The 14,737-nt window shown below is 45.4% G+C and overlaps 1 protein-coding gene across 4 annotated transcripts in view; it reads right to left on the bottom strand.

Annotated features, from left to right (window-relative positions):
* Positions 1-14,737, bottom strand: part of grin2da (glutamate receptor, ionotropic, N-methyl D-aspartate 2D, a) — a 99,219-nt gene that overhangs the window by 30,366 nt on the left and 54,116 nt on the right. For 2 of the 4 annotated variants that reach the window (XM_058047668.1, XM_058047669.1), the window contains 3 exons: positions 13,743-13,930; positions 11,797-11,937; positions 891-1,008 (listed from right to left, as the gene is read on the bottom strand). In XM_058047668.1, coding sequence (XP_057903651.1) covers positions 891-1,008; positions 11,797-11,937; positions 13,743-13,930 — 447 coding nt within the window. The remainder of the gene's footprint in view (positions 1-890; positions 1,009-11,796; positions 11,938-13,742; positions 13,931-14,737) is intronic. The other 2 variants (XM_058047670.1, XM_058047671.1) reach the window with 2 other exon arrangements.

Below are 14,737 nucleotides of genomic sequence, written 5' to 3'. Positions count from 1 at the left end.
CAGTAGAAAATGAATGAAAGTCCTGCCACCATTCTTGTGATTATCTCTTCCCATTTCCGGGATGTAACAAAAACAATTAAAGGTATAAAATGAGGAATATATGCTCCAATAAGGTACGGGGATCATAAAAGATGATTAAGTGCAATATGACTTCCAGTGCAATCAAGAGCGGGTGGCAAAGTAATAAAGAGGCACATAAAAAGAGGAGAAGGTCGTTACACGCACAAAGATGAACGAAAGACGGCGACGAGGTAAAAATAAGTGAACTTTGCTCGGCAATCAAACGGTGAAATTTGAATTTGGACGGTCTGCTAACATTTCCGAGGATGAGAGTCTCGCTCGGAGGCACAAGCGGCAGAAAGAGTGAGGTCGTAAGGGGGGCGGGGACAGGGGGGGTCGGCCGGTTTGATCATTCATGTTGACAGACGGGCAGAGGTTAGCGCCAAAATAACATCAGCTCAGTCAAACAAAGGTTCCTCTCTGATTGGACCACAGGAGGTCATCTGCACTTGACTCTTGTCTTAGGTTGAGCGTGTCCTACTTCAGACCAAAGCAGTGGAGCGCTGATGCCACTGAATGTGCTTTTTCTTTGAGTCTTTGAACACAGGAAGTGAACAAACCATTAGTAACTGATGCGCTGCCAAGGTGAACGATTTAATAAGCTTGGGCGGAAAAAACAACACGGAAACGGAAGATAATGCGAGTCTTGACTGAAATCCGCCATGCATGTAAACGTGGTCCTAGCTTGGAGTGTCGACCTTGACGGAGAGAAAACTAAACGAGGCAGACAAGGCTCAACGTGTGTGTGTGTGTGTGTGTGTGTGTGTGTGGAGGAGACGCCGGAGGACAAACAGGAAGGTGAATCACGCGCTCGGCTAATTAGCACTGACCTCCTCCCAGCCCCGCCCATTGTTGTAGGAGATGACGTCGAGCAGCGGGTTGGACAGGTATCCGTCATTGTTGAAGGAGTAGTCCCGCCCCCCGATGGATATGTTGGTGAAATACCTGCTGGGACAGAGAGAGAGCACAGGCACAAAACAAGTCACCAGAAAAGCTCTGCAAGCCAGCCTAGAAAAGTTTCAACTTATTAAAAAGTTGGAAGAATAAACACAAGAATTGAATTAGTAATAACTTTAAAACTTTAACATCACGTTTCATTTTCCATTCAACACAAACCGGACCTGCGGCAGCACAGTGGACGAGTGGTTAGCGCGCAGACCTCACGGCTAAGAGACCAGGGTTCAATTCCACCCTTGGCCATCTCTGTGTGGAGTTTGCATGTTCTCCCCGTGCATGCGTGGGTTTTCTCCCGGTACTCCGGTTTCCTCCCACATTCCATAAATTGTCCATAGGTATGAATGTGAGTGTGAATGGTTGTTTGTCTATATGTGCCCTGTGATTGGCTGGCCACCAGTCCAGGGTGTACCCTGCCTCTCGCCCAAAGACAGCTGGGATAGGCTCCAGCTGGGATAGGCTCCAGCACCCCGTGACCCTCATAAGGAAAAAGCGGTAGAAAATGAATGAATGAATGAATGAACAAACCGGACCCGGATTGATCGCCCCCTAGGGACCTGTGACCGAGCTGCAGCTCGTTACAGTCACTTCATTAGGTCATCGATTGGTTGCTCCCAAGCATCACCTGTGGATGCTCGCTTAGTTTGTTAGCTAGCCAAGTGTCATCTTTGTTTGTTAGCATGCGGGTTCACATGCATGTGTAACAGTAGCATATGTAACAGTAGCACATGTAACAGTAGCATATGTAACAGTAGCACATGAAACAGTAGCATATGTAACAGTAGCATATGTAACAGTAGCATATGTAACAGTAGCACATGAAACAGTAGCATATGTAACAGTAGCATATGTAACAGTAGCATATGTAACAGTAGCATATGTAACAGTAGCACATGTAACAGTAGCATATGTAACAGTAGCACATGTAACAGTAGCATATGTAACAGTAGCATATGTAACAGTAGCACATGTAACAGTAGCACATGTAACAGTAGCACATGAAACAGTAGCACATGTAACAGTAGCATATGTAACAGTAGCATATGTAACAGTAGCATATGTAACAGTAGCATATGTAACAGTAGCACATGTAACAGTAGCACATGTAACAGTAGCACATGTAACAGTAGCATATGTAACAGTAGCATATGTAACAGTAGCATATGTAACAGTAGCACATGTAACAGTAGCACATGAAACAGTAGCACATGTAACAGTAGCACATGTAACAGTAGCATATGTAACAGTAGCATATGTAACAGTAGCATATGTAACAGTAGCATATGTAACAGTAGCATCCTGTGCCAACACCTCCCCACTGAATGAGAGCTAAGTCAAGCATTGCTAGCCAACGAGCTAAAATGTCCTGGCTTGTCCGCCGTGTTACACAGCATAATATTACCCCTTGCACACAATGGGTCTCAAACCCACAACCGTACACTGCAACACAGAATGACATCGAATAAGTCGAGCGACGCCAGCCAATCAGCCTACAAGGCTGTCAAGCCACTGTCTAGCGCAGCTCTTAAGGCACCGAGGAGTGAGGTTTACACAATGTACTAGTGCACAACTGCACGAGCTGGCATCTGTTACACACACACACACACACACACACAGGATACCAGAAGCTGCCATGTTGAAATGACTGCTAGAGTGAGATTTGTGTTTGAACACAAGCAAGAAGCAAGGGTTTAGTTAGAGACTTAGTAAAAAAAAAAAAAAAGACGCTGATGTTGTTTCAGTCGTGGTACACGAAGACAATCAGTCAGTAATTAAATAGGATGAGGAGGAAGATCAAACAAAGACAACACTGGCGATGGCGAGGGGGGGGGGGGGGGGGATCCTTTTCTCTTGACATGCCAGCAAAGTGCTTGTGCAGACAAAATGAAGAAGACAATTGTCCAACATGCAGCGCCATCCTTTTGTGCAATCACGGCAAGGAAGGAAGGAAGGAAGGAAGAAGATGGATGGTGGTAAACATGTGCAGACAAAGAGTCGCGGGGCTGACACCGTGCTCCTCTCTGTTCCACTCCATCCGCCTTAAAAGCACCGCAGAGAAAAGATCGTAATGAAAGAAAAGTGACTAGAAAGCCACCGGGAGTGAAAAAATGATGAGTCATGCTCCAAAGAAGAGTCCACTTCTTTAATTGGTCAATTGGTCATTTTTAGGGCGGCACGGCGGTCCAGTGGTTAGCGCGCAGACCTCACAGCTAGGAGACCAGGGTTCAATTCCACCCTCGGCCATCTCTGTGTGGAGTTTGCCTGTTCTCCCCGTGCATGCGTGGGTTTTCTCCGGGTACTCCGGTTTCCTCCCACATTCCAAAAACATGCTAGGTTAATTGGCCACTCCAAATTGTCCATAGGTATGAATGTGAGTGTGAATGGTTGTTTGTCTATATGTGCCCTGTGATTGGCTGGCCACCACTCTCGCCCAAATGAATGAATGAATGGTCATTTTTATCTGCGAACAACATTCATGTTGCGGACCAATGCTGAGGGGACTTGGTGTCTCGCTGAGATGGACAATGAAGGTGCAGGAGTCGACCGTAGTGGTCCAGCGCTCCCAGCTACGTAACAACAAACTGGGACAACATTTGTATTTTAAAGGAAAATGCTCTAACTTATTGAAAAGAAACTGGCAGAATGCTGACGCTGCACTTGGGAGCAAGGAGGCAGACTAGTGTCTTTGGTGTTGATTTGTAAATCTGACAGGAGAACGGACGCGAGAGGAGCCGCTGCTGGCTATCAACCAGCAACACTGCTGAAGCCACGAAGCCACGACGCGAAAGTGCTTTTATTGTTGTTTTTCCTGATCCCGTCTGCTTTGGCCGTTTGTGTTTTGCAGACAGCTTTGCATAGTAAATGGGGGCGGAGCAACAAGGCAGACGGATGCAATCGACAATTGACATCATTCATCAGGGGTCTCAAACATGCGCCCCCGGGCCAAGTGTGCCCGCCTTGATATGAAAGTTTAATGTTAGTGCGGCCCGCGCAAGTTTGATATGGATGCTGTATGGTATCATGTACCCAGAAAAAATTATTACGTTTGATTAATGTTCATGTTAAAGGTTAAATAACTCTTAATAGTTATCCTCCCTATCCGTGTGGAAGTGGCTTTTTAAGTTTAAAGGAAATAACTTGAAGGCTACCGTTTAGGTCGCTAGCTCTCTAGTTTGCGAGTTAGCATGTGTCTCAAGACCCTGCAGTTGCGCAATATGTTGTAAATAAAAAGAGTATAAATGTGACTATAGTCGTGTTTTGTCATGTCTACAGGGCTCTAATAATGCTTTGTTCATTTTAATCTGAAATAAATAATTTGTCTACCCACCAACTATATGTGGTTTCTTAAGTTTTTATTATTTGCCGTTTTATTATTATTATTATATTTATTTATTACTGATTGATTGATTTTCTTTATTCTTGATTTGTTTATTTATTTTTCATCTTATTTTGTGCAGAAAAATAAAAATTAATATATTTGAGAACAGTGGAATGTTTTATCAGAGCTTTTATTGTAGAAAATCGGAACCAAAGCACTGAAAAAGTTTGCATATTTTTCTGTTTTTAATAAATGTGTTTTGTTTTTTTTTTGGAAAACCTGATTCAGCCCAGCCTTGCAGAGACCCTAGCTCCAGTGGCCCCCAGGTAAATTGAGTTTGAGACCCCTGCCATTCATAATCCCTGCATCCTCACCAGGAAGACACTGGATGGTTTCCCCGTGGTTCTTGAGTCTGTGCCACGGGGCGAAGCGACAAGGCAGGTAGAAATAACAAGTAGCCAGTGAAGCAGACGCTAGCAGGCAACACACTTTATGCAAGTGTGATAATGGACAGGCAGACACAAGAACAACCTGGAGAGCAAAGACGTAGGCAGATGAGGAGAAGAACACTTAAGACGCTCCCCCCCGTGACGGCTACGAAAAGCTGACACTCACGCTACTTCATCCACATTTTCATGCTAAAAGAAACGGCTAAGGTGACAACTTCACTTCATCTATGACCATAGACAGTAAAATATGTTCTTCACTTTATAACGCGGGGGCTGGAAATCAAATTTGAGCGTTTTGAGTGCAACATCCGGATACTGACGGTGCACTCCAACCACTAAGTTCAAGACCGATAATGGTACCAATAACTCTTTAAATCTACTTTTAGATTTAGTAACTGTAGTTGGTGCACACCAAGGGGTAAGACGGACTGGAACAAACATTCAGAGGAAGAACACAAAAGGAGCGTTGTCGCTTGTCTGAGCCATTTTTTAATGTTATCGGATTGATGATGTCGTAATTCTCTCATTCATGGTGCACCCCTACTAGGAACCTTTGGCATCATTTTCTGATGCAAAGAGTTATGACAGCAGCAAAAAAAAATATTCATTTCAATATTAATCTACACAAACAAAATGTCAATTTTTTTCTCATCTAAATACAGAAACAATCCCAGTGATTTGAAATAAGACGAGTTTCTTCTTTCATGCAAGACTAGACATGAAATTGCTGATTGTTTTATTTGTTATCGTTAATGCGCTGCTCATATGGATTGTGTGTGTGTGTCTGTGTGTGTGTGTGCGTGTGTGTGTGTGTGCGTGAGACATCAGTCAGCTTCTTTCCATCCAAGATTTCTGTGTCACCATGACAACTTCTTTAAAAGTCTAACACAGAACGAGAGAGCAGCCTGGGGGAGGGAGGAGGGGGAAGCGGGACCAGAAGGCGTTGTGATGGAGACAAAACAGGAGGTGGGGGGGGGGTTGTGTTTAAATGATCTACAAGCATTTTAGACTGCTCTCCCATGTAGTCCAATGTGAAACGACTAAGAAAAAGTATCCCAACGCTTCATTCCCACCCCGGAGAGAGATTGTCACGTGACGAGAATGTCAGACTTTTAACTGAGCGCCGAATGTCGCATGACGCATTCAAGAGGCGACGAAGAGACAAACGAGGCGAACAATCTCCTCTAATCTTGGCGGCTTCAACTGTGTCCATGCTATGATGTCACTGTGTTGTTTACCCAGATGTGCTGCCCTTAAGGTAATTTTCCAAATAAATAAGTTAATGAGTTTGAATAAGCAATGCTAAGCGTGTGTATTTTGCTAGAAGTGATTAAAAGTTGTTTAGATAAGTAATTCAGGGTTTATACAAATTTGTATTTTAAAAAAAATATCGCTGGGGTCCACTTCCGGTTTCCGGAGATTCACTTCCGGTTCACTTCCGGATATCGCCGGGGAGGGGATCGCTCGCTGGAGACTGCACGGGAACGAGGTGGATGCCATACACGTTGAGTTATCACGCAGGAATGCCGTGAGTTTGACTGTATTGTGGTTTATTTGGATATATTTGGATATATTTGGATATCGGTTGGTGTTATTGATTGTGTAGCAGCCGCTCAAGATGTTAAGATGCACTTTTTGTGTTGCAGTTTTCACCACACACACACACATATCTATGAAGGAAGACAATTAAACATTGCAGTGGAACTCCAGGGTCTTCGTTTGTGGTTTAGCTTGGTGTCACCAACATCCCTGTTGAAAACACTACAGATCCCATCCACACACACACACACACACACACACACACCGAACCTCGCCAAAACAACATCAGCAAACTCAACTATCACAAATCACGTAAACAGTACAGCTAACTGCCAGGTGATTGATTCTCTGATAGCGACGGTAATAACTCAGCAGTGTCATTGTCTTAGAAGAAGATGTAAATAAATACTAAATACGTATAGAGACATACATTCATCTGAGGAAAAGATGAGTGACAGCTTTTCTCTCTCGGCCCGAACGCCCTCAGAGCGAGGAGGGTCGCATTTGCGTCAAGCTCCACCTCATCTCCATCAGTTTGATTAGTCAGGCCTGACAGCAACACTTAGCATGGCGGCCGTCTCAGCTGAAAAACATCCACGATGTACGTGCACCACGCTCGTGAAGGGGTGGGCGGCCATCTTGGGGAGAGTGCACACTGCCGCATGGAGGGGTGGCGGGGGCGGCGAGTGCGATGCTGCGATAAAACCACGAGGGTAGAAGATGAACGAGGAGCACGGGGAGAAAAGCAGAATGCGCCTCAACGTGCAGAACGAGGACGAAGCAAAAAGAAATAAATAAAAACCCCGGAGTCCAGATAAGCACCCGCATTGTTCATCCATCCTCCTGTCCCACCTGAGCCTGACTCCGCCTCCTCCCTTTCATCATCTCCTCTCTTTTTCATTTGGGCTCATTCCATCCCGCCAATTTCCTCTTCACTCCCCCTCGCCTGTGTCCCACAGTGGTTGTCATGGCGACAGCCTCTGCTTGGCATTACAAGTGTTGTCGCTCGCAGCATTGTGGCTGACGGACGGCGGGTACGAGCGCGGCCGCCACAGGTGATCCCGAGTCCTTTAGAAAGACCGTGGATGCACGTTCGTGCGTTTGGGCACATGATGAGAGACGGGGAGGGGCAATTTGAGGATAACGAGAGCCGCCAGGCATCAAACAGCATTGACTGGAATGCAATGTTGCTTGCAGGGCTCCATTTGCATGTTGATAAGCTGCCATTAGACACCGCCTGCCATTAGCGCACCCATGTGACGGCCGCCATTAGCGCGCCGTGGAGAAGCGTGGCGGCGAGGGAGCTTCTGACAGCTTTCACAACAACGACACCAGCAGGCGGCAGGCCCAGCGAGGCGCCGCTTGTGACAGCTGGCCATTTAGCATGCGGCTAACGCGGCACATCAGGGACGGCGGCGAAATATGTCGCCACGAGAGACCAGACATCAAGTTGTTGGTTTTGAAAATATCAATCCTCTGTTACTATGACAACAACGCACAGTGGGGTATAGGAAGCATTTGACCCCATGCTGATTTTATAGGTTTAAGAAACGAAGATGTTTTTTTTTTCTGAAAAGCCTTCTCTCACCGATGCCGTCTGATGGTTATTGGACTGCATTCGCCACCAATAACGACCTTCATTTGGGCCCAGGATGGCCCCGTGTCTTGACAGCCAATGACCGTCAACGACACGATGCGAGAGGCCTAGCTTATGCAGCTCAACGATGATTTCACCCTTTTCCTATAAATGACCTTGCCTTCCCTATACTGCACACACACACATTGTGTATGTTCATACCTTAGTGAAGGGGTTAAATACCACAGCTGAGGTAAAGACATGTTTGAGAGGTCAGGGCAGAAGACAACCATGAACGTCAGATTATGATGACGGGTCACGGAGCAAACATGGAGATCAATCCAATCTTCACGCTCCTTTAGCTCCTGTGGTCGCCGTCCATGTGAGGCGAACATTAAGACAACCTGATCCTCTTCCACTTCTTTCCTTTTTCTTGCTCCCTGAGCGCATCCGTGCATTTAGTGTCTGGATCCAATTACCCAATTGCCATGCAAAACCATGAATCAGATGCGGGGAGATGGGCTGGAGAGCAAAGTGGATGGATGGATGGAGAGAGCAGCAGGTAGAGCGAGGGGACAAGGGGGGGCGCTTGATTCAATAAGCGGGAATGAAAAATGAGCAAGACGACGAAGAAGTGGAGGACACCACGCAAATGAAAAATGGCTGCAGAAAAACACACAGAGTGACGGACGCTGACTGTTTAGTGTGCTTTTCTTGTCTTCAGACATTCAGGGATGTTTGTTTTACGTTTCTCTGTTGTCCTCACCGATGACAGCGTTGTCAAGCTCAGGACAAGGTTGTGTTTTTTTTTTTTTTTTTTATTCCTGTTGTTAAAATTCACAGAAAGACTTTTCAGGGAATCTCTTTCAAACAGAAGCAAAACTTTGACCCGCTTGATGGGACTCGACCCGGGAGCCTCGTTAGCTCGTGGGATGAATAACGCATGACGACGCTGTGAGACAGTGACTCTTGAATGAAGGACGGCGGGACAAAGGGTTCTGCGTCGGATGGAGTCGGCGAACAAAAACTGCCCGAAAGGAGGCGGCGAGCGAGAAAAAAACGGGAAGGTGGCGAGATTAGTTTTATTGAACGCCGGAGCAGCTTTTTGCTGCCTTTGTGAAGAAAAAGGGACTAAATAAAGCCGCATTATGTGGGTCACATGACATTTTAATCATAGCGATGATGTCACAGCAAGATCGGCCATATCATTGGAGCGTTGGAGCCGATCAATCAGCTGTGACCTGATATGACGATGACGCTAACATCACAATGGACGTTCAAGTATGTCCAAGGACGTACAAGGATGTCCAAGGATGTCCAAGGACATCCAAATATGTCCATGGACATCCAAGGATGTTCAAGGACGTACAAGGATGTCCATGGATGTCCGTGGACATCCAAGGAATGTCCAAGGACATCCAAATATGTCCATGGACATCCAAGGATGTTCAAGGATGTCCAAGGACGTACAAGGATGTCCAAGGATGTCCATGGATGTCCAAGGATGTCCAAGGAATGTCCAAGGACGTCCAAATATGTCCATGGACATCCAAGGATGTACAAGGATGTCCAAGGATGTCGAAGGACGTCCAAGTAATGTCCAAGGATGTCCAAATATGTCTATGGACATCCAAGGACGTTCAAGGACGTCCAAGAACCAATGCAGCAGGTCCAAACAGACACAGAAAGACCTCCCTTCTCTGATTTGTAAACATTAGTGCCTCTTTCTGGGCTGAAGCAGTCCAACCTTTGGCGGAGGCCAATTGGACCCCTGTAGGACCATCACTAACACACACATGACTCCCAAATGCTTTTTTCTCGCTCGCAAGGTTATGTTTTGATGGAAAAGGAAGGAAAGGATGGATGACATCCAGGAGATGTAAGGGAGGAAATAATAAACACACACATGCGGGCGACAGATGGGAGGCGGTTCAGAGCAGACATGTTAACGAGCGGCGAGGGACGTCGTGAGCGCGTCGCTCCGTCTCCTCGGTGAGACGATGTCATAGGCGGAGATGAACGTTTGTGCTGGAACGTAAATTGTTTTAAGAAATATTAAGGTGAAATAGGTTCTTCAGCTGATCAAAAGCCAAAATGTTGGAAAAAATGTGGATTGAATTTGATTTAGTGTCAAGTTTTCACAGTCATGATCTCTCAATGTGAAAGACAAGAACGCTTCCTCTCTCTGAAGGCGCTGGGATTGGTGAGCTGCATAGGCGAGGCCTCTCGCATCGCCTCATTGCTGCTGAGGTTGGACGCGGTACGAAGGCCATTGGGAACTTCTTCAAACACCCTGAGGGTTATGGAACATAAAAGTCAAGTGGTAGACCCCCAAAAAATGTCACCGGCCCTGAGCTGGAGGGTCCATTTGGCTGTCCGTCAAGACACGGGACGATCCTCTGGCCAAATGAAGGTTAATAGTAATGTATAATATAATATTATATTATTAACAACAATATTATATTATAATTATATATAATATATTGTAATTATATTATATATAATTATAATATATTGTAATTATATTATATATAATTATAATATATTGTAATTATATTATATATAATTATAATATATTATATTATATTATATTTAATATAATATTCCATAATATTATATTGTTGTTAATTATATAATATAATATTATATATTATATCATATTACTATAATAATATATTATATTATTATTTCATAATATTAATAGTGATTATTATTAATAAATAATAATAAAATATAGTGTATAATGTAAATATATTATTATATATATATTATTATATAATATAATATTATATTATATAATTAACAACAATATAATATTATGTAATATTATATATTAAATATAATATAATATATTATAATTATATATAATATAATTACAATATATTATATATAATTATAATATAATATAATATTGTTGTTAATAATATAATATTATATTATACATAATATAGTATTATATTATAATAATAACTGGGTAAGACATTCAGTATAAAATAAGAGTCCAACTGAAAGAGGTACCGGTTCAGTCCAATAACCATCAGACGACATCTGCGAGAGAAGGTGTTTAGGGACCAAAAAAAAAAAATGTGTTTAAAGATCTCGTCTTCATGTTGTGCAGGGGCGTTAAACGTTGACAAACGGCGTTTGTTTTAAGCGCACCCCAATCCACATTATGCCCACATGACGCTCTTTCTCCATCCTCCTCATTCTAATGCTGCATTCTGCTCAGTGGACGGGGGTCTTTATCTGCTGCTTTTATTCACTCTTGTGTTTCCCTCCAGAGAGTCCTCACTAATTGGATGTGTTCACAGTTAAATTGCTAATGAGCGACTAGATCGGCGACCGCGGCGTGACCCGTCCGGTCCGCCATCATAACCAGCTGTGGTTACGCCTCAGCGAGGAAGAGGAAACCACACAGCACTTGTATCCTTTCATGCACACACACTGAACTTTGGCTCACCATTATCGTCATCATCATTTCACTGTATTTAATCGCCGAACATCTCCGTTCTGACCGCTGACTGTTGCTTTAAAAGACTAGCGATGATGGCGTTATCTTTCTGTACTACACAGCGGAGCGCACAAATATTGATGCTGCAAAACAACCCGTATTCAGAAAGAAATAAGACCCCTAATGAAGCTGACCCTGGATCTCCATTCTTCATCTTAGCAGCACATTTTGTACGCTTCCACCTCTGTGGGAACACTGCAAAGGCTTGCTGTAGCCGTCCCAATACTTTTGGCCTTTTGTTCCTTGCGGTTCCGGTAACCTCGCCGTCAGAGCGGCGAGCCAAAGCAGACTTTTCCCGTCAGCCCCTCTGAGAGCATCGCCAAAGAGCAGCGGCCGTCAATCAAACGTGCATATCGATGGTGTCATACAATAGCCCCGCCCCACTCACCTGATTCTGTCCGCCACACGCTGGGTCTGGTTCCCATCGGTCTGGCAGTTGCCGGCGTACTGCGCCCGGCCGGCGGCCCCCTGATCCCGCCGCAGCGCCATGGCCCCGTGGGTCAGCACGGAGACGCCCTTGGCGATGCGCCTGCAGGGGGCGAGAGAGACGACAAAACGGGTTGGAGACGCCATGACAGGTTGAGGTTGAAGTGCTGAGGTTCTAGATTGTTGTGTTAAAGTGATCACCAATCACATGTAAAACGCAGCAGTGTCATGTGTATTAAGGATCGACCGATACATCAGCCGGCCGATATCGGGCCGATATTTGCGTTTTTTCCTTGTATCGGTATTGGCCGATACGTGCGTGGTTTCGCCGATGTATTTTTCCACCGCATGATTTACAGTCAGGCATCCGCCTTCATCGGTCAGTGCACGAGTGAAAAACATCCTCACATCAAGACGTCTTGGTGGGGAGGGGGGTCAGCTTGGGGACGTTAACGGCATGTCCCACAAGTGTAATGATCCAGAACTCTCATTGGGCTTTCCTCTGCTACGTTATCCACTACATCACTTGCTGTGTTTGACTTGTGCGCTGATTTGAGAGGGTCGTTAGCCGCGCTGTGGCGTGAAATGGCCAGCGGGGGTGGGACGGGGGAGTGCAGTGCGGGTCGGGGCGGGCCTTCTCTTTATGGGACAAAGCTGTGGTCCACATCATAAGCATCGCTTTTAGCATCCGGGGTGGGGGGGGGGACGTCTGGGGGGCCTCCAGTACAAACGCACATAAAAGAGTGTCGCAGTTGTGGTGGTCGCTAACGACAACACGAGCACATAGCTATACAGCTACAGAACAACACAACATAACACAAATGCACTGCAACACAACAACGCAGAAACATAACACAGCTATACAACACATCTTTACTGCAACAAAACTATACAAAAAAGAACAACACCAAAGCTACACAGCAGCATGACAACATAGCTAAGCAGCTACGGAATACAATGCACGACAACACAACAGCACACCAACACAACACAGGTATATTACACAATAGGACAGCATCACCACCGCACAATAGGACAGCATCACAACACCACACATGCACGGCAGACAAACACAGCCACACAGCTACTGTAAAAAAAACAGAAACACAACACCGCAACATATAACACAACAACATGGCAACACAACTTTGCAAAGATAATAAAAGCGCTACGTTAACATAAGCGTATGTTTTATTGGCATAGTTGTACAAGTGTACTTACTGCATCATTTTATAGGTATAGCTGTACCTAATAAAGTGGCCATTTTTTCATTAGGACATATGTGCTGATGTTCTTTCAATGAGTCAGCAGAATCCCCCCATGAGCGAGCGCACCCCCCCCCCCCCCCCTCCCAGTGTGTAATTGTTCAAATCAATGAGGAACTGTTCCTTTCACCTGACTCGCAGGGAACGTTGTTTTAAATTAGAGGAGATAAAACTTTAATGATCCCGGCGGTGAAATGGGGTCACACGTGAGCAGATCCATCACACCGGGACGAGCCGCTCGTAAAATGCCGTCGTGCAGGAAAAACTGTTTATTTTTACGGAGCGAAGGAGACGAGCGAGATGTTTATTTCTCACTCTGCATCATGTATTTTTAAAAGCAAGCTGTGGCTGTGCTGGCTGGCTCGCGCGTAGCGCCGCGAAGACACTCTTAATGCATGTAAATTCCCATTCCTGCACGGATCGGGCGGGGGGGAGAAGGAAGAAGACAAGTGGACGTGTTCAGCCTTTCAGGAGCAATAACACAGTCAGAGAAACGCTAAGTTGCGTTTGGAATATTCAACACTAGCGTTTAACATTCAAAAATGCTAACGCTGCCTTCAAGTGCATTTAAATTTGAGCTTTTACCCCAAAATAGATGAGAAGCACATTCATGTGGATGATTGAAATTCAGCGGGTATCGTACCTGCGAGGCTCGTCTCTCCAGCCCTGAGGCCGGATAGCGAATAAGGCCTTAGGCAGCCCCTCCAGGCCCAGTCCGGACAGCGCCGGGCCCACCGCGAACCACATGTGACTGGGACCGGCTTGCCCCGCCGCCCAGGCCGCCCGGAACACCAGCTCGGCCTCCTCCAGGGAGCAGTACAGCAAGCGGACCTGAAGAGACAGGAGTCACGACGTTTGTGTCACTGCAGAGACGCTTGAAAGCACCGCACCCGTGACTGGGATCTCCCCACCGCCCATAAAGGCCACACTTTTAGTTTACTGGTGGTGCTCCTCAGGGATCCTTCCTGGAGTCTTTTATCTTTCCTCTCTGCACATTGAACAGTGGACTTTGAACTCTGATCTGCGATCGTCTCACAACAGCCAACGTAGTGTGATGTGACAACATGGATCTGATCCTCCGTGATCCATAACAAGGGTCCCGCACCAGGGGACGCATCACAAGTTGGATTCTGGTTCTGATCCAGCTTCTTCTGCTCCACATTTTCCATTGTGCTTTTCTTTTGCTTCCCTGGAAAAACACTACGTCTCTCCTTATGCATTATTAAAGGAAGCGAGAATTTAAATATGGGGGCGAGATTAAAAAGAAAGATGAAAAAGGGTGCAAGACATCTTGGTGGTGATGATGATGAAGAATTGAGGAAAACTCCATCCACACTTAGATACAGTCCATGTCACTATTTACTGTATCTGTTTATCCATCTTATTATTATTATTATTAGGGGCTGCACGGTGGTCTAGTGGTTAGCGTGCAGACCTCACAGCTAGGAGACCCGAGTTCAATCCCACTCTGTGTGGAGTTTGCATGTTCTCCCCGTGCATGCGTGGGTTTTCTCCGGGTACTCCGGTTTCCTCCCACATTCCAAAAACATGCTAGGTTAATTGGCCACTCCAAATTGTCCATAGGTATGAATGTGAGTGTGAATGGTTGTTTGTCTATATGTGCTCTATGATTGGCTG

Source organism: Doryrhamphus excisus, chromosome 14 (genome assembly GCF_030265055.1).
Source record: "Doryrhamphus excisus isolate RoL2022-K1 chromosome 14, RoL_Dexc_1.0, whole genome shotgun sequence".
NCBI lineage: Eukaryota > Metazoa > Chordata > Actinopteri > Syngnathiformes > Syngnathidae > Doryrhamphus > Doryrhamphus excisus.
The sequence above is the reverse complement of the archived record's forward strand: the minus strand, read 5'-3'. Positions and strand labels throughout refer to the sequence as shown.